The sequence below is a fragment of the Ochotona curzoniae genome, unplaced genomic scaffold (genome assembly GCF_017591425.1).
Source record: "Ochotona curzoniae isolate NIBS_2020 unplaced genomic scaffold, NIBS_Ocur_1.0 scaffold_4683, whole genome shotgun sequence".
Lineage (NCBI taxonomy): Eukaryota > Metazoa > Chordata > Mammalia > Lagomorpha > Ochotonidae > Ochotona > Ochotona curzoniae.
In genome coordinates, this window is record NW_024467121.1 from 2,426,431 (window position 1) to 2,446,300 (window position 19,870).

The following is a 19,870-nucleotide window of genomic DNA, read 5'->3' on the forward strand; positions in this document are numbered from 1 at the left end:
CAAATGGCCAGTGCACCACCTCATGTATCTTCCTTTGGAGAAGAATTACAAAAAGACTCCAGCATTCTAGGCGATTCTCCAGGCACCTGGAATTGAGAAAATGCCCTGAAATGGAGATCCTGTGCCCTAATCCTATCCATCATTCTTCTGAATCATTCAAATTAGAGTGCGATGAGAAGCCTGCACTTCCAGAAAACTCAAGAATGTCCAAACAGACTCTCGTGCGGAGGATAGGGGTCCCAGCTCCTTGCCGCTGCCCAGATCCTGCAGCTCAAGCCAGATGCTTGCCCAGGAGCAAGCTCCACTGGTGGCTGGCAAGAACCCAAACTCAGCCTTGAAGGCGGGCGTGGCCGAGGACGGGGAGGGGAGTGGCCTGGCCTGTAACCGGGGGCGGGGACGAGACCCGAGGGGGAAGGTGAAGTTGGAAGCGACTGGGAGACTGTAAGAAACTTTTCCTCGCCGAAGGGTGCCAGGGCGACGGCAGCACGCTGCGGTGAGCGGAGGACAGGGAGGGCACAGGACCTGAACGGGTGCAGGAACTGTGGGCCGAGTTGGAAGGGTGGGACCCGACGCCTGGGGGCGCCCGCCGCCGAGCTGAGCGCGCTGAGGCCTGCGCCGGGCCAGGGCCGTGCCAGGGGCCTGCGCTGGGGCCCTGTGCGCCTTGCCGCGGTGGCTGCAAAGACAGAAGCCGCAGGCCCAGAAGCTGTACTAGGCTCTGTCATGCGTAAAGTCTAAAGTCCTGTCAAGCTCTGTTTGGAAGCTAGGGTAAGGGGTGGAGGGGAGGACGAGGGCCGGGCACGCGCGCCCACTAGCCTGAGTGAGGGGAGAGCGGTGGGTGGGGTCACCTGTTCCTGCTCTTTTTCCCCCACCCCCATGTGCTCTGAACCTCTGATGCCTAATCCAGGGCCTCGACCTTGCCCTTTATTCTAACACTTAATCAGGTGATAGTGGTAAGGGTGGCGTAAGTGCAGCAAATGCCTGCCTGAGACATAGCACACCCAGACGTGAGCTGTCTCACCTTGCTCGGAAATATGAGTTCGTACCTCTTTCAATCATCTCTATAGTGGAGAATACCCGCAGGCTTTTATTTTTGCCCTGAAGGATCCTCACACACTTTGTCACAGGGAATGAAGGTCTGTAAGAAAGAAGAGAGCAAAGACTCTGCCATCTTCCTGGCCTGTTAAGTCTTACATGGGCCCTAAAGGTGTACAGCCTTTATCCTGTCAGCTTGATCTAATTCCAAAGAAGGTCACCAGGCACGCTGCTAAGAAAAAGCCAGCTGGCACCTTGCTGACTGCTAATAGCAAGCCAGGAACTTAAGTTTTGAACATCAAAGTAGTAAAGTGGGACCCAGCATTGCCAATTCTGTTTTCACTGGTGGAGGCTACTGTTGCTTTGATGCTAAGATGCTACCAAGAAAACGTAAATTAGATTCCCAGATCAAAATAGCCACACATCTTCTCTGTGTTCCTTGATTTCATAAAGTTAAGAGGCAACTCTCTGTGTGTGTGTGTGTGTGTCTGATTCCAAAGGCTGTGGACTGGCTTCTTGGCTCAGCACCACACTTAACTACCTCACAACTCTGCCCCTTGTTCACCAGGGACTAAGGTACTTCCCAGGCCGTCAGAGAGATGGATGCATTAAAGAACTCTGGACCTGTTATTACAGTTCTAGTCCCAGCTCTGTGTCTTTGTACAAGTTGCTTATCTGGGCACAAAATGGTCTTTACTTGATCTAATAATGTATGGACTTATGCAGTTAATTGGATTTGTAAATAGCTTATGACACCATCTTACCACTTGATATTTTTGGTCACATTTAGTGCTGAAACGATCAACTGGTCAGGAAGGGCCTGTGTTACTCAATGAAGAGAATGCACAGTTTGTACCTCATTACACACGGCAGTCACAACAAAGAGCAGGACAAATGAGGACACCTGTCTCTTGGGATTTATGTTATGATCAGAAGGAACCAATAAACAAAACAACAAGTAGCTGCCTCTTGGACACAGTGGTTAAGACACCACTCAGGACAGCTAAGAGTACCCCGAGTGGGTTTTGAGTCCTGGCTTCATTCATGATTGTATCTTTCTAGGTGCATGTCCCCGGGCAGGCAGACAATATCTCAAGTTGTTGGGTCCCTGACACCGTGTGGAGACCTGGATTGAGTTCCTGGATGCTCGTTTCACTGGGGTACTCCAGGACAGAGGAGGTATGAAATAACTTGGTACATTCTAGAAACTTCTGGAGAGCTTTACGACTAAATGATAGGATGAAGATAAAGTTAGAGGACAAATGAAGCAGGGTTATCAGGGCTTTGTGCAGCCTAGTAAGAGTCTATACTGTTTTTAACAAAATATCAATGGGAAGCCACTGAAGGGTGTGAGGCAGGGGGAGAGATATGAGGTGACTATTAAGCCCAAACATGTGGTGGTATAGATAAGGATGTTGGCAGTAGAAGGAGAGAAGGTGGCTTTCAGATGCCCCTTCACTAGTGGGGCCTTTCTGATCACCTTATTTAAAATAATGTTCCTTGGGAGAGGGTGTTGTGATGCAATGGGTTGGGCTGCCTCCCGGTATGACTGCATGCTGTGTAAGAGCAGCTGGGATTGAAGCATGCCTCCACTTGTGATCCAACTTCCTACTAAGGTGCCTGAGAGGCAGCAGATGGTGCTCAAATACTTGGGTCCTTGCCATTCACGTGAGAGTCGTGAATGGAGTGGAGGTATGGGCTTCTGGTTTTGGCTTGACCTACTCCTGACTTTTGGGGAGTGCACCAAAGGTTGGAAGGTCTCATGCTGTCTGCATCACTCTGGCTTTCAATACATAATTAATTCTTTTTTAAAAATATCAGGACAGAATCTGCTATGTGTCATGTACTGTGGCAAATCGCCTTACATGCAGTACTCTGTGTATGGCATCACCACACGGTAGTTTTTTAGTAAACAAGCAAGCATTGCAGCACCTCATGCATTAGAGCATTCCCTGTCCTCCTGCTCACTTTATTTTTTCTCTGGATTGCTTATTCCCATGTGATATTCTATATATTTTACTTGCAAACTGATCTATTTGGCGGTCTCTAGTTATGATATATATGACCTCTGGAAATGTGTAAGAACACCCAGAGATGGAATGTAAATAAAGAAAGGAAGAGATCCTTAAACTCAGGCCCAGGAAACCCAACGCTGAGAGGGCAATGCAGGAGGGCCTAACAGGGAAGGGAGCCAATGAGGTGGGAGGCCACATTGGGCAGAGTGCCATGGAAGGTAAAACATACCTCGAACTTGGCTAACGTAAAAAACAATTTGGAGTATCTATAGTTAGATTTTTTAAGCCTGAAAGGAGCAGAGAACAAGAGGACATGTCTTGTGTAGATAGAACATTTCTGGTTATGACAAGTCCGTGTGTACTTGGGCGCTCGGTGCTCTCCTGGTCTGGGCTCTCCTGGCTCTCCTTGGCCACGGGGTCCCTCTGGATCCAGTGAAGTTGAGAATGCAATTCCAGAATTTCAGAGACTCCTCTTCCAGTTCAGTTTGAAAACAAATGCTGAACATGGGCGGAGCTTGGAACGTGTCCACCCTCACTACCATATGCTTTCAAGTGTTACTACGTGGACAGGCTCTCTCTTCAAGCGTCTTAAATACCCCAGAAAATCATACAGGATTGGTGCTAAGAATTCTTAATGAAGCTGTATTCTGCTCTTTATCCATTGACCGAAGTGATTGTGAATTTTTTTTTGTTTTTGTACACCAAATGTGGCCTCATTCTGTTTGCTTTCACTGCTTTTTCTGGTATATTTTCAATGGTCCAGGTTTTTCCTCTTAAGATTTTTATAACAAAAGTCTTCTCATCCATAAACATCCTCCCTCACCTTTAAAACAAAAAGAAAGAAAATACCTGGTCCCACCTGGGCACCTGGCATAAACTTCCTCTATGGTGAGTAGTGTGTGTTTCTTGCAAGCTCTATCCTCCTGGTATCCCTGCCTGTTCAGTGTAAGAGTCATGAGGTTTATACACACTTCTGTCCCATGTCCAATAGAAGCAACCATGTGACTCGTCTGACCAATGAAATAAGGTAACATATGTCACTCTCAGTGAAAGTTTTAAGAGCCAGTGGAAGATCGGGCACTGTCTACCTCTGCCATAGTGACCATCAGGTAGTGGCAGCTGTGGCTGAGGGCCTTGGAGTGAGGACAGCGAGTAGAGCCTTACGCCACTCATGTTACATGTGTGCTGAGCTGGCAATGGACCCTGAGCGTGGTGATGTGTTACCGCAGTATAACCGAGCCTGTCTGATATATTCAAGTGAGGTCTGAGCCACAAAGCGTCCGAGGATTTCTGTCTCTAGTTTATCCAGATGTCTCAAGAGCCTTGGGGAAGGTGTTGTGCCAGGTTTGTCTTATTGTTAGCCAGCACCAGGAGGCTGTTCAGTGTTTGCTGGGGATATTGCCAAACCATCACTTCAGGTAGGAGCTGCTCCAAGGGCGGCTTTGTTTACTTGTGACTAGTAAAGCAGACAGTAGGAAAGTGTCTTTCCCTGCACAATATCCTTGCCTAAGAGGCAGTTTGCTAGGGATTTTATCTTTTCATAGCAAGAGTTAGTGGAGGTGGGGTGGGGGGTAGGAGTGCCCTGCTCAGGAAGTAGGAAGGGGGAGTGGGAGGGCCCTTCAAGCTCCAGCAGAGTATATCTTCATGTGTGATGTGACTCAGCTGGTTTCTTGCGGCTTTACTTCCTTACAGCAATGTTCTGGTCCTTTCTGAGTACAATGTTGCAGGTGTTCTGGTCCTTCTGAGTATGATGGAGCAGGGTAAATTCCAAGAAGATTTGCTGAAAAATAGGCTCTGCTAAGTAGATTGTCTGCCCGTGTTCCCACGCCTTCTGTCTTGGTTACATTAAGGCTAATGCTCCTCTTACAGGTGGAGAAATGATGGTACCTGGTTTCAGTACTGCTCTAGGCAACCTCATGATTTTAATCAAAGGCGGCAAAAATGGCATTTAGATGTTCGATTACATTCTATAAGAGCAGCTCGCATTAAAGTGTAAAATACTTACAGAGTTGGTGCCTGCCTGGAAGGGGTCATATTTAGGGCTCTCATTTATATTGAAAAATACTATATATGTGTGTGTTATATGTATTTAATTTTCAGTAAACTTGCAAGTACTCTAATACATAGGAATCTTCGTAGATAAGATGTAAAGAGACATCTTTCCCAAATGTAGCTATGAATGAATTCATTTCAGTCATTATTTTGTTAGTAACAAACATTTGAAATGATTCCTCTGTTTTTAGTCACTATTTTTTTTTTTTTTGTGTGTGTGTGTGTACAGCATCCAACAGTATTTTAAACCTGATTCCCTGGCTGTCTCGTTTGGGGTGTAACAGTATCAGACCTAGATTTTGCTCCAAATGTCCCGGAGGCGAAATGTTCACTCTTTTGCTCTGACTTAACAGGAGCGAAGCAGGGAGTATTCTGCTTCAGGCAGAGCCATGCGGCATTCTTTGCCTTTTCGGCTATAAATCCACTCTCCCCAGAGGTTAGCAATCAAAGTCCTCCCCCCTCCTGCACCCAGACGAGTGATATGATGATGATAAATTGCTTGGACATGACTGCCCCAAGCACTCATGTGATGAATTACATTGTTCAGGGCACGACCAAAGATTGTCTATTGTCATCCTGCCACACTGAGTATTGGCAATATACATAAATAGCTTTCTGCCAATTCTGACCTCGGCTTTGCCTATTAAACTCTCTGTTTCTGTAGGTCAAGGTCATGAGTTTGTATTCATCTCTGATTCCCCTGGAATTCATCTAGTCCACATTTTGGATTTTCTGTTCTGTGCTCATTTAAAAAAAATGTGCAGGGTGTGTTAAGTTGTGTATACTAAAAACATTATCTTTCTTCACAAAAACTGTTAAAATAGTAATCATTAGCCCTTTTCACTAAGTTCTGAGTAATAATAGCTTATCTTGTAGTGCTTCATTGGATAATTATTTGGTCTTTAGAAAGCACTTTGCAGAACATATTGGTAAGTTCTGCTGTTAATTTAATGCTTTTTGTGTCTATAAAATCCTCAGTATTAGTGTATATTACAAGCAATTCTTTACCATTTTTGAAGTTTTATGTGTATTGATTTTTAAATGTTTTAAATATTTTGAAAAATTCTGATTTATCTTGTTCTTACACCTTCACATTTTTACACATGTCATCTACTACATGTGTGGCACTTATGGAAAGTTAAATGTTATCAGTGTTGCTTTCTGAAAGTTTGGGAGAAAGACATAAATCAGCATCCTAGTTCCGGGCTAGTTCTCATCACACAATTTCCATGTTATGGGACATCTGCTTACATTTTTTAACAAGATTTTTCTGTTATCCTCTAACAAGAAGTTGGAATCATGACTTAAGTGGTCTGAATCCATATCAAACTGTATCAAAAAGGGTTAGGATGAATTGCACATTATTGGCCATTCCTTAAAAGGAGAGAGAGAATATATTTATTTATTTGAAGAACAGAGTTAGAGACAGGGAGAGACAGAGATCTTCCATTCACTCCCCAGATGGCGACAATGACTTAGGGCTGAGCCAGATGGAATCCAGGAGCCTGGAACTCCATCAGAGTCTCCTACGCAGGTAACAGGGGTCCTTGCTCTTGGGTCATCCACCACTGCTTTCCCAGGTACATTACCAACAACCTGGATCAGAAGCAGAACAGCCAACACTCAAACTCCTTAAATTGACACTCACGGGATTTTGGCGTTACAGGCAGCAACCTAAACTATTGCACTACAATGCTGACCCCATTAGCCAGCCCTTCCAATACATTTATTGTTTACTTTGTAGATACAGAACTTTAAAGTATAATTTTGAAAGGCAGAATATTGGAGATTTTCCATCCACTGTTTCTCTCCCCATTTGGCCACAATGCCCAGAGCTGATTCAGGCCTGTGTCAGAACCCTGGAGCTCCATCTGGATCTTGCCCAAGAATGTCAGGTGCCCTGAGCCACAGTCTACTGCCTTCCCAGGCATGTTAGCAGTGAACTGGTTAGGAAGCAAAGCAGCCAGAATTCAGTGGGTGTTCTGCTATTGGATGCTGGCAGGACAGGCAGCAGCTTAACTTGGTGCCTCACAGTGCCATCCCCTCCCTAGGTGTAATGAGAGGCTATTTCTGTAGTTTAGATTAGACGGCCCCTTTATTAGCTATATGAGTGTGCTTCAAAAAGTGCATGGAAATATTATTAAAAGATACATTTTATTTTGGTGCAAAATTTTTTTAGGGGAAACTCACATATATTTTTTCATCATACACGCTTTCTGTGAACTTCCTGAAAACCCTTTGTATGTGTGGATTGCACAATCTTTTGCACTAAAGTAAAATTAACATTGACTTCCATTTTCCATGTACGGTTGGAAATTCTATCATGTTCTTTGGCTTAGGCTGCCTGCCGTGATAAAACACCACAAATCCAGGGTGTGGAAAAAAAAACCCACAAACTGAGGGTGTCGACCCCAGAACTTCATGCTTCTGATGGCTAGAAGCCTGAGATGTGCAAGCATGGTTTCTAAGAACTGCCGCTTGCTTTGTGGGGGCCTCTCTTCTCCTCCTTGGGTCTCCCTTCTGTGCCTGCCTGTGCATCGTTCTCTCCCTTTTCTTTTGCTGTTTTATTTGTAAAAAGTGAACAAATGCCATGCATTGCATATATACAGATTTAAGAGCATAATGGTGCTTCCCACTCCATCATCCTTCCAGCCCACAATCTCCCTCCTTCTTCCTTGCTCATTTTTATTATTTTTAAAAATTTTTATAATGACATGCTTTTAAATTATTTCTTCTTATCAGGACACCAGTCCTATTGGATTAGGGCTTCCCTTGATGACCACATTTGAATTTCTGTACCCCTCTGTTTATAGTATAGCATTGTGAGGTGCTGAGGGTTAGGGCCACACCGTGTGACTCCTCATGGATGGGGCCACACAGCTCTTCCCACACTACAGACTTGCAGTACTGGGGGCTCTGGAGATACCAGTTTGGGGGAGATTATGTTATTTTGATTTTGTTTATCAAATCTGAGCTGCCAGAAAATGGATGCAGATCAACTCAGGAACATGATTTGGAGGAACATTTTATACTTGTGAATTAAAACATGGGAATGATTAGTTACAGACTGAAGCAACATTATTCAATGAATTGGATAAAGTGCATTAACTAGTTAAAGCATGTGCATAATCAATCTATAATATTTGATGTAACAACTTGCACATGTTTCCAGCCAGAATTTTCTCTCTGATTTAACGTTTGCTATGATTCCTCCATGTACTAAACACCATTAAAAAAGAGCAAAAAAGGAAGTAAATGTTTGGTATTAGTGATGGAGACACCGGAGTAGGGGTGTGTATTCCTTATCAGAGACCCTGGGTTTCGGTCCTACTGCCAGTCCTACTAAGGCTCCCTGGGGCTGGCGGTAGGGGATGTGATGACTCCAGTACTTCATCTCTGCCACCACATTGGAGATCCAGGTTAAGTTATCAGCTCTTGGCTGCATACTGGCCTAGCCCTGGCCATAGAAGGGATTTGGCAAGCGAACCAGCAAATAGATCTCATTTCATCTATATATCCATCTGTTTGTCTTGCAGCCTTTCAATTTTTATTTAATAAAAGGACAAAATGATTCAAGTAAGTTGTGGTCCTGTCTCAGCTCTTTTTCCTTTACTGGCTGCTCAAGTAGCTTCAGTGTTCTGTATGTTATTGTTTACATATCAACTGAAAATGTCTAAGAATGAATGCAAAAGAATCCCTGAAGAGAGATGTGAGCCTGAGAAGCTAGAAAATCTCTGACATTTAAAGTAAAAAATGGGAAATTGAAAAGCATAAAAGAGTGTAATTTGTCCATTGTTGGTGCACGTCTACCATGTAGATTCTGGAAAGCCTGCTTGTGGCCCTTCAGAAAAGAATAATGGGGTTTTTTTTCTAATGATTAAATAAAATATTTTGTAGCAAATTGATAGGCAGGAATCTTTAGAGGATTGTTATGTTAATATGTAAGTGTACATTTGTAATATTTGGGTGCAAATGGCAGTTTTAAAGAGGTGTGGAGACATTGCTCCCTTTAAAAATTGTCTTATTGTTGAGGCTGAGTGAGAGATATGTGTATGTATTCACTATACAATTTCTCTACATTTGCGAAATTTTGAGTATGTCCTTTTACAAAGTTTAAAGAAAAGGATACTTTAAAGAAGAAATGAAACAGAGTCCCCAGTGATATATTAAAAAAAGAATATAAATTCAGATGTTAGAAAATGCATAATTCCATCAAAAACTATTATTGAACCCTTTGCTAAGATTGGCCATAGGGGGATTTTCCTGGTATTGGCCCAGCTGATATCATGCATGCTGTTATTACTGACTGGCATGTGGCATGTCTATTACTCCCATGAGTCCAAGCCTTTCTGGCGGTCAGAGTCTTGCAGGCTTTAAAGCAGGAGCTTCTCCTATGCAGTCTTTGACTTCAGAGACTATCCATCTGCCACTGCACAAATCCACCAAACACAGAAATTCAGGAGAAGCCACTTGCCTTTGATGCTGCTTAGTGCCTTCTGATTGATGCTACAGAAATGGCCTACGCTAATACAGGAGGGCTCTGATGGCTGACAGTGGGCAAGAAGAGCTGTCCAATAAGTGTACTTTAGAGGAGGAATGCTCTGAAGCCTGACTTGACCATTGCTACCACTGCCTTGTGTTCTCCTGGCCTCCACACTTAGGGCTGTAAATGACCACAAGCTGAATTGGAAGGCCCACGATTTTGTGTGATGTCCCAGAGTTGACGGAGTCTCTTTGGCTTTTGTGCTGCTTTGAGCTCGCCCTGTTTTCATTCAGCAAAGTGCACCTTCAAGGGTGTTCCTCTTTTTCCTGGATAACTTGCTGTTTTCCATCAGGTCGATGTGTGAGTCATAAAGAATATAACATTCCAAGTACTGGCAACACCAAGACTTTGACTTTGCAGCCTGTGCTTGGCTTGTAGACTTTGTGCTTGGACCTGTACAGGGAGGGCCACGCTTTGGTAGATAGTGTCGTGAAAACCCTTTTCGAGGACATTTTTCATTCCTCCTAGGCTCCGCCTTTTCACTTTCTGTCCATCAGTATATTTGAGCAGACCGGGAGTCTCAAGCTTTTACACTTGAGAAGTCGTATTTCTTTCATTTTATTGTTAAAATTGTAATACATAAAACACACAATTTGTATTAGGAAAAGTTCTTTGATGTTCGCTGCTTCTTAGTCTTGCTGTGATGAAGTTAAAAAAGATTAGCATAGAAATTCTTTTTTGGATAAAATATTTTAAGTGAAATGTTCATAATGCATTATGTAGTGATGTTAAAGCTTTTGTGAATTAATTTCTACTTCTTTCTTATTTATGTGTTAGTAACACTTTAGCCAAAATAAGTTTGCATTAATTATTCTCAGAAAAAATTATGTGGTAACTTTGCAACATTTACATTAAGGAGGGTTTCTTATATGTTGTTTCTATTTGAAAAATGATGGATTAGGTTTCAGTCTATATGTCCTCGTAAGCTTTGTAAGTAGCTGTATGATATCTGACCGTAATGTCTTCATCCATATTCTTTGGAATAGACATCATACTTACATTTTTAAACCAGCATCATTTAAAACCATGTCAACAGTTACAGAAGTAATTTTTTTAAAAAAGGTCTTGGTGTTAAGAATGGATACTTTACCATTCTCTGTCTAATCCAGAAATCAAGATTGTATTTCTGATGAGTCCAGGGGAATACTACCCACAGAAAAAGAGTTAGTTCCTTAACAAATGAAAGAAAATGAATGCATTAGAGAACAGTTCAAGGATGTTGGAATGCCCTTTAATCTTCACCAGCTCAGGATAATATTCATCAATTCCTGTCAAACTTGATTTATTCTCGTATCAAGAGTGGTTGTTGTGTCTATGTACTACGTTTTTACTAATTACTTAACATTTTCTTTAAAGTAAATCACTCTTTTGACTTTAGCCTCATCCTAAGAAGTAATAATGCCCATAAAATCACAAGCTTTTCTTTAAAACACGCTGAAATAAAAAAAATACATTTAGAAGCATTTTGAAATGCCTTTATGTCATATAAAGCCAATTTGAACCACCAAGAGGCTATAAATCACACTTTTCAGAAAATGACAAAACTCAAGCAGACTATGCACAATTTTTAAATTAATTTCATCATCTACTATAGAATAATTCCTTTTTGCTTAAATTGACGCAGTGTCAGAATAATTTCTGCAATTGTGCAGTGATGGTTAAGAACTGTAGATATTGCATATATACCCTATGTTTGTTCTTGCATGTGTATATACACCCTATATTTGTACTTATATATGTATTCATGTGAACATATAATCAGGCATGTGGACAGTGGATCATTGCAGCTGTTATTTAGGAAATAGCCAACAGTTTTCAGTTGCTTAGGCAATCATTGATTTAAGAACTAATAAAACTTCTATCGTTGTGTGCCTCTGTTGTCTTCTTATTCTCAGGCATAGGGAGAGACATTGTATAAACAGTGATAACAAAATAGTTAGCAATCTGGAACTTCAGGTTTGGGGAGTACTTTTATTTCATTCATCTGTTAGTAAGAATCTGTTATATATGGTAAAGTAAATGCTATATTGTGGTTTGCATACTGCAACATCAGAAAATAATTTTTACAAAGAAAAAGTACCAATATGTTTCACATTCTGTGCATAGAAATATTCTGATTTTCTAATGCACCTATTGGTATATGCGCATTTAGTTTCTATTTCTCAAAAATTGAAGTATTGGGAAAGCTACTACAGAAACCAGTTAACACCCCCCTACATAGAATAATAGAGCTTGTATGTGGAAGGACTATTTCAAAACTGATGTAATCTTTCTTTATGCATATAGAACCAAAGAAACCAAAGCTGAAGAACATTCTTTATCTCTTGTTTCATTCGCAAGTACATTAACGTGTTTGTGGTACATCCATGAGTTTCTTTTATGTAATGCAAACTATACCTACATCCATGTGCTTCTGTGCTGTTGTGAGGCAATACATGTCGCCTGTTCCCTTCCTTCACCTGCAAGTGCCATGGGATCACCTCCAGATCTGTTCTCCAAAACATTGTCTGTGGTAGTTCTCCAGAAAGTTCTTGGGAAGATGGTTAAAATAGAGATAAGTCAGCATAATGAAGTCCCCCTCCACATCAACCCTGTAAGAAAACTGACTTATTACAAATTAATCCAGAGGAAAAATATTCAATAAGACCTTAAGCTGAGATTTGGGGATTTTTTTTAAAGAAGGTTTAATTAATTTGTCAATTAAGTTGAAAGAGATACAGAGAAAGAGATCTTTCATCTGCTGGTTCACTTCCAAAATAGCTGCTGAAACAGGCTGAAGCCAGGAGCCAGGGACTTCATCTTGGTCTCCTACATGGGTGCAGAAACCCAAGTAATTGGGCCATCTTCCACTGCCTTCCAAAGCACAAGAGCAGGGAACAGGATCAGAAAAAGTGCAGCTAGGGCTGAAAAAGCTGAAACAGCCAATCTGGTATGGAATGCTGATTTTGCACCCAGCAGCCTAACCATTCTGCCATGTCAGCCGTTGTTATTATTATTATTATTATCGACAGCCTTCAAGTGACAAGTTCAGATGGAAATATATAGGTGATGTCATGGAAGATGGTGTTGTTTCAAATAGATCTTTCTCTGAACACTCATCTTGATGTTGGTTGGCTGTCTTCCATGACAGCAGTAGCTCTTTTTTTCCCCTAGGTATTTCAGAGAAGATCTTCAAAGGAAAGTCCACAGCTTCATTTTAGTCTGTTTCCTTTCATGCATTTCTTGAGTCCCAATTGCTTCTGCTCAAAATAAACCTTGGGCTAATGTCATTTTCGGGTGGCATTTTCTGATCTCTCAGACTGAGTTCAAATAGGTCTTATGAGTAATGGACACTAAACAAATGGACAACTATTTTAAGAACATATTGTAAATATACTTGGTGGAAATTTGTTGCTGATGTCAGCATTGACTTCAAGGTTGCTTTCTTCCATCATATGGAAGGAAATTTTACAGATCACTTTGTTCAATGGCTTTGTTTTATTCGTGAGGAAAGTGGGGCCTGTAGTATAACTGATTGTCCAAAGATACAATTGTTGTAATATGTACACAGTTGGTAAAGCTCAAACTTTTCTTCTTGTAGCATGTTCAGAAGAGCATTATATTGACCTATATGTATCCATTCTTCCATTTAACATATGATTAGCAATTTTGATGGCACAGAGAGGTTTACAGCTATTGATGACTATTGTTAATAAAAATTGACCTCTTGAATTTGGCTAATGACTAAAGCTAACCTAATGACTAAGGAATTTCTGTTGGGTAAAACAGAAGACAACCTATATGCTTTTTCCTTTTTTGAAAATTTTGTTCTTATGTATTTGAAAGTGACAGGAACAGAGATCTTCCATTTCCTGGTTAATTTTCTAAATTCACACAGGACTGAAGCTGGGTCAGGTGAAAGCCAGGAGTTTGGAACAATATGCATGTCTTCTGTGTGGCTAACAGGAACTCTACTATGGGAGCTTTCCAACTACTGTCCCTTAGATAGGTTGACAGAAAGTTGGATTCCAAGCACAGGTGGAACTGGATCCCAGACACTCAGATATAGGCGTGAACATCCCACATATCCCTATATGACTGTGCAAGTGGGGTTTAACAAGCAGTACCATGATGCCCACCCTTCTAATATTTCTATAAGTGGTTAAATATTTTGACCACAATAAACATAATTTCTGTTCTTCCAGCAAATAGATGTGGGTTTAAACATTCCAAGTTCCTGATTTTAATCTGACTATACCTAATAACCCAGCAAATAATAAAACGGATTATCAATTATAATAAAAGTATATTTTGATATTAACATAACGGAAAGTGCATGGGAGGAGTTACTGTGAAGAATAAGCTGAGAAGTTGAGAGAGTAATTTCATGTGATGGCACAATAAGAATTCAAAGAACTGGATAGCAAGTTCCACAAAGACTTTACCTATGAGATTTAAAATACCTGTGAAGGGAAAGGCAGCTAATATTGCTTATGTAACAGGTTTATGTTGCTCCAGAGTTTGTTGATAGAGGTAGGTTTGAGCATTTACTGAGCATATCTTCATCCTTTCTGGCTTCCAATTTAGAAAATATTATTATGTCTTTTCAGAAACTGAGCCACATAGTCGTTTTGAAGTCTCCTAGGCACCCATGCGGCAAGAAATGAAAAATCAGCAGCCATTACCCCTTCCAAATGTTCTTTGCCATAACCAAGGAGACAAGCCATCTTCAATAATACAGGAGTTGCTGTTAGTGTTACCAGAGAAGGTGTGCGTCCTTTCTGTCTCCTGTGCTTTTGGTCCCACAGCAGTCCTGAAAGCTGTGCATTCTTTTCAGGCAAGTTAATTTATTCATCCATCCACAAACATTGATAGAGTGCCTTCCCTGGGTTGGCCATGAAGCCAAACGCCAACTGTAACATTGCTCTCACTTTAACATGAAGTGGAGAGAATTCCATAAGGGTTAGGATAATCTATTTTTCAATTCCCCTGGAGTGTCCAAGATGAATACTGGAAGAGGAAAGGCCCCCTCAAATGATCACTATATCCTGCCAGTCTCTGCCGTGTGTGCCATTTGTCATTGACACATGATAGTCATTTTTACACCACAGGTTTATCTATGGAAACAATGCAAAGAGTCTGCTGGGGGGCTGAGCAGTGTTTTTCTAAGCAGGAGTTTCTCTTCTCTGTACCCTACCTACTCTGATGTTTCAGAACAGCTCTGCTCGTTCGTCCCTTGGCAATAAAGGATGAGGTGTAACTGCCTTTCTCTCCTCTGAAAGCAGTGGATACACCTGCACGAAAGAGGTTTCCTGCCTTGGAATGAGTTCTTGCTCCTTTGGGTGTATGGTGGAGTCCCTATGGCTTTTGGTGGCCTTTCTGCCTCCAGATATGCCAGTCAGATTCCTTCCAACTGTGGAAAGAACTTCTGCCACACCGGGGCCTTTATTTTGTTTAACCCTCTAGTTTATTATTCAACAATTGCTCGTGAAGAAAACCTTGTTTGGATTTTCTGACTAGTATGCAGTGCTAGTTATGTCACAGTTCTTTGTTTCTCGTTAGAAACATTAGTCTTCCTTGTGTTCGACTGTGTGCTGTATGTCGTTTGTTGTGAACTGATGAAAATGCAAACTCCTTGGAGACAGGGATCATGTCTGAGTTTTGTTCCTGTACCACAGAGAGTCTGACCCAGTCGTACTGTGCTGTGAGTCCTAGCAGAACAAAGAAGAAAAGCCAAAAGTAAAAAATAATCTTGTGAAAGGATATATATTCAACGCAGGGATGTATGGTGACTTTATTGCCAAATGCAGGACCTGTCAGAGTAGTGAAATGCCTTGTCACTGTGCACTATTGTGGGTTTTTTTTTTTAAAGTTCTTATATCACAATGATTCGGTTCCATCGCAATTCATCTTATTTGGTAATGTAGTGACAATGAGATGATTTCTCTGGAGAATCTATGCTAATACTATTAAAATGCTCTTACAATGTCAAAATGATTGCAGTGGAAGCATGTGGGGACTTTGCTTATGTGATTATGATATTATAGTGATGGGCGATTACCATAGGAAACTACTAATTCAACCCTGCAGGGACTTGCATTATGAAGCCATTATAACATGAGGTTATAATGACACAATAACTTGGATGCACATTCGTGATGCGAAAACTAAAAGCTAATTTGAATGCAAGTAGTATTTCCATTAAATTGTAATTAAACACTGAAAGCAATGCTTGTTTAAATTTGAGACGAAGACATAGAGTCCTGAAATGAACACTGTGGATAAGGAATGTGTGCCGAGTATGAGCGTAGAAATGGTTAGACTCTGCTTGTAGCTCTGCCTGGTGGTGTTCATCGGGTGTGAAAGCCCATATGGCAGTGGGTTCCCCAGATTCTCTTCCTTACACTCTCTCTGTTGCCCTCAAAAGTAACTAAAAACATTATCAAGACACAAAAAGCCTGGATCTATTTCCCATTCCTATAACAACCACTAACTAATACTTTCACCACTCTTGCTTCATTTTTTGAAGTGAGCATAATAGCACTTCGCTCCCTCAATATTGGACCAAAGAAAGTTCTTTTTCTCCAAGAGCAACCAATTTTGACTTTACCACAGAATTAATCCATGTTCAAAATGCTGACAAAACAGATAAGCACAAAGAAGGGAAAGTTTTTCAATGACTAAAACATTATATTAGCATCTCTAGTTATTTTCTTTCAAACTATTTTCGATGTATAGTATATACATTTTCCTTCAAACAGTTGCATTGCATGAGGATTTTTAAACTGCGGACTTATTGCTTCTCCCCACCCATTCCAGTTGCAAAATCTGTTTCTTATCTAAGAGAATCAAGTGGATAAGGTTTGGGTCGTTTTTCAAGGTCAGCTCAAGCTAGACAATTTTGCATGTCTCCTGGGAAATTGTATTTTACTATTAGGGACTAATGTTTCGCAAGGTGTCTGTGCTGCACGTATTAGTTACAGGATGGATCCAGTTCTCGCAGTGTAGAAATCAGTGATGCCTTTGAGAAGTCATAGAGTTTAATTTGTTTTCAACAGATAAATATCACATGGCTTAGGTGAGCGTAATGATAGATTATGAAAGACTGGGAAAATTTAAGAGCGATGGAACTTGTTAGCTATGCCCCAGTACTTGCTTGTGCAGGTGTTGTAAAGACATGTGGCAGCTCTTTCGAACTTCCTCCTAATTATGACTCAAAATACTTACTGCTTCTTGGCTTAAATATAGTTGAGATGGGCTTTGGTTATTAAGTATTTAGTTTGCATTCAGATATGCTCTATGCTTTAGGGTTATTTTTATTACCAGTTCTTGCAACAACCAAATTAAGTAGGTAAGTCTAAATTACTAGAGTTCTTATGTTTATAATTGGAAGAAGGAAAACACAATGCAATTAAGTGCTTTAGTTCATGTCACACAGTAGAGTTAGAATGAGATTTTTTGCTTCTGGCTTATTGTCTCTTTTTCAGGCCACTAATTGATGTTGCCATTTGAATAGTGTTTCTGTATTAATGGGGATAAGATAACTGTTAATCGTAAATACCTATGTGGCTTAATTAAAAGGGTATAAGACAGATAAATTGACCTAATGTAGGCGATCTGATTTTCAGAAATTCCAGGATTCCCACTTAGTATCTAAAACTGAAGTTGTGCAATTAGTTGATCTCCACAGACCTTTTCAGCCCCCAAACTATGAGATCAAAGGATGCTTCAATGTTCTCATTATATATAAAAATGTATTTTTAACATTTGATAAACTAATATTTTACTTAATTTAAAAGTGTTAGTCTAAATTCAAAACCATGCGTTACTTGAACGGTTTTAGAATGTGAAATGTTTTAGCTGTACACTTGTAAAAACTTAAAGTGTCTTTTTATTTTGAAAATTTAAAAGCGTGAAAGTCATATAGATCTAACTCAAAGGGACATAAAAATTATAATTCTTTGGTATATTGGTAGTTTGGTTAAAATACAGTTTAAAACTACAATGACAGTTTTTTGAATTTTTTTTACACTTTACCAAAAGGCTGAGAAGCAATGCTGAACATATTTTGAAGTTGAATTTTTTTTAAAGATTTATTTATTTTTATTGCAATGTCAGATTTACAGAGCAGAGAGACATAGAGAAATCTTCCATCCACTGGCTCACTCCCCAAGTACCACAACAGCCAGAGCTGAGCCAATCTGAAGCCAGGAGCCTGGTGCTTCTTCCAAGTCCCCCATATGGATGCAAGGTCCCAAGGCTTTGGGTGGTCCTCTATTGCTTTCCCAAACCACAAGCAGGGAGCTGGATGGGAAGTGGAGCAAACAGGACATGAACCGGTGCCCATATGGGATCCCAGTATGTGCAAGGCAAGGACTTTAGCCACTAGGCTACTGTGCCAGGCCATAAACATTTTAAATATTTTTTAAAGTTATTTGATAGAGTGGCAGAAAGAGAAAGAGAAATATCTTGCATCCATTGCTTCACTTCTCAAATGGCCTCAATGACTTGGGGCTGGTCCAGAATGAAACCAAGAACCTGACGCTCCGCCCAAATTTCCTGGCTGAGTGGCAGGAGCCCAAGCACTTGGGCCATCTAACTCTGCCTTTGCAGGTGCAGTGGCAGGGAGCTGGATGTGAAGCATAGCAGCTGTGAATTTTAAATAGGGGCTCCAAATGGGATTCAGACATGGTTGGTGGTCCCTTAGTTCACTGCACCACACACCTACCCCCGACCATCATTGTAGGAGGTTTTTTTGTGAATTCTTGAAAAGCAGATGAAAACAATAACTAAAATACCAAAATTAAAGTGTAGTGCTAGATAAGCCTTTCTAAGTGCTTTTAATGCATTCCAATCTGTAGGTAAAATAGACAAGCAATTGGCTTCCCTTTATTTGAAATACATGAATATGTATACATGCAATGAATTATATATATATACACATATATGTATAATTCACATATATGTATACATGTTTAATTCAAATATAATGGATTCATTTATTTAAATATTCCTTATTCAATGAGACACTTTTCCTAATTTTTCATGCTTTTTACATTAAATACAAGCCTTTCCCAAAAAGAAATCTCCGTGTTGGGAATCACACTGTCTTAGGATTAGATAGATTCGTTCTTGACTTCTTTCCCCAGCCTATTGGCAAAATCTCCCTCCAAAACATTTTTTTTCTTAACACTAAAGATCAAAATTTTTTGGCAACTTTATTCTTTTGTATTCTTATTTTATGAATATGAATTAGGAATATTCATATACAAAATGAATAAAGCTTTAAGTATGTCCTAAATCCTTATATCAGCTTTTCAATCAAAAATTGCCAAAGGGTTTCAATGTTTGTATCTCAGTTTTTTAAGACTTTAATGTTACGACATTATTATCTAAATACCGATTCACATTTTTTGTGATTATTCCAAACTGTAGTCTCTGTTTTTCTGGAAATCATATTTCCTGGGACATATGATGTTGAATTGAGAGGGTAATATCATAGTCTGGGAAGAAATTAGAGCTCTTTCATTTCCTACATGAGGAATGAAGTTGGTTTATAAATGAAGTCAAATATGAGAGATACATGTGGGTTTGATTTTCAGAATCTGGCCTTTGAGCATACGCATTATTGAAAGGGTAGAAGCAAGAGACAGGATTTGTGTAGTTTCCTTGTCTGTGTCAGTGTGTTTTCCACTGCAATAACAAAATAGCCAAGGCCAGTATTTATAAGGAATAGTGCTGGGGTCTGTGCAGTAGGTATGGAGGACACGAAGGTGTGAAGAGAACTGTTCCATTGCAGGCAAGGCCACAAGGAATTCTTCACTGCATGGCAGGGCCCGGTGGATGTCTCTATAACACCTCAAGGCTGTTCAACCTCCCTTTGCATGGACACCAGACCGCCCCACTGAGAATTCTATAATCTATTGAGGCATTATTTGATGAGGAGTTGGTTTTTATGATCAATGTGAGCTTGAAAGTAGATGTTGCTGATAACGCCTTGCAAAAGGGCCTTTTACTCTACATGCTGTCTCAGTTGCCCCCATTGACCATATGCTAATCAAGGGTGTTAAATCCATGGATGTTGTGGGGATCTATGTTTAAGGTTCTTCTTTCCTTGATCTTTAGCTCCCTCCTCCTATATTGCATTTCCTCCTTTAACTGATTTAAGATTAAGTTGTAGAATGAGGATTGTAGTAGGAATGTGTTACTGATTGAGATGCACCATCTAATGAGAACTTCCTGAACACAG

The 19,870-nt window shown here is 40.5% G+C and overlaps 1 protein-coding gene across 3 annotated transcripts in view; it reads left to right on the plus strand.

Moving 5' to 3' along the window:
• Positions 1-408: 408 nt before the first annotated feature.
• Positions 409-19,870, plus strand: part of PTER (phosphotriesterase related) — a 69,269-nt gene continuing 49,807 nt past the window's right edge. Inside the window, exons 1-2 of one of the 3 annotated variants that reach the window (XM_040968228.1) lie at positions 409-493; positions 2,095-2,211. In XM_040968228.1, the coding sequence (XP_040824162.1) occupies positions 2,176-2,211 (36 nt within the window). In that variant the 5' untranslated portion in view covers positions 409-493; positions 2,095-2,175. Of the gene's footprint in view, positions 494-2,094; positions 2,212-19,870 lie in introns of those variants that run through there. The other 2 variants (XM_040968229.1, XM_040968224.1) reach the window with 2 other exon arrangements.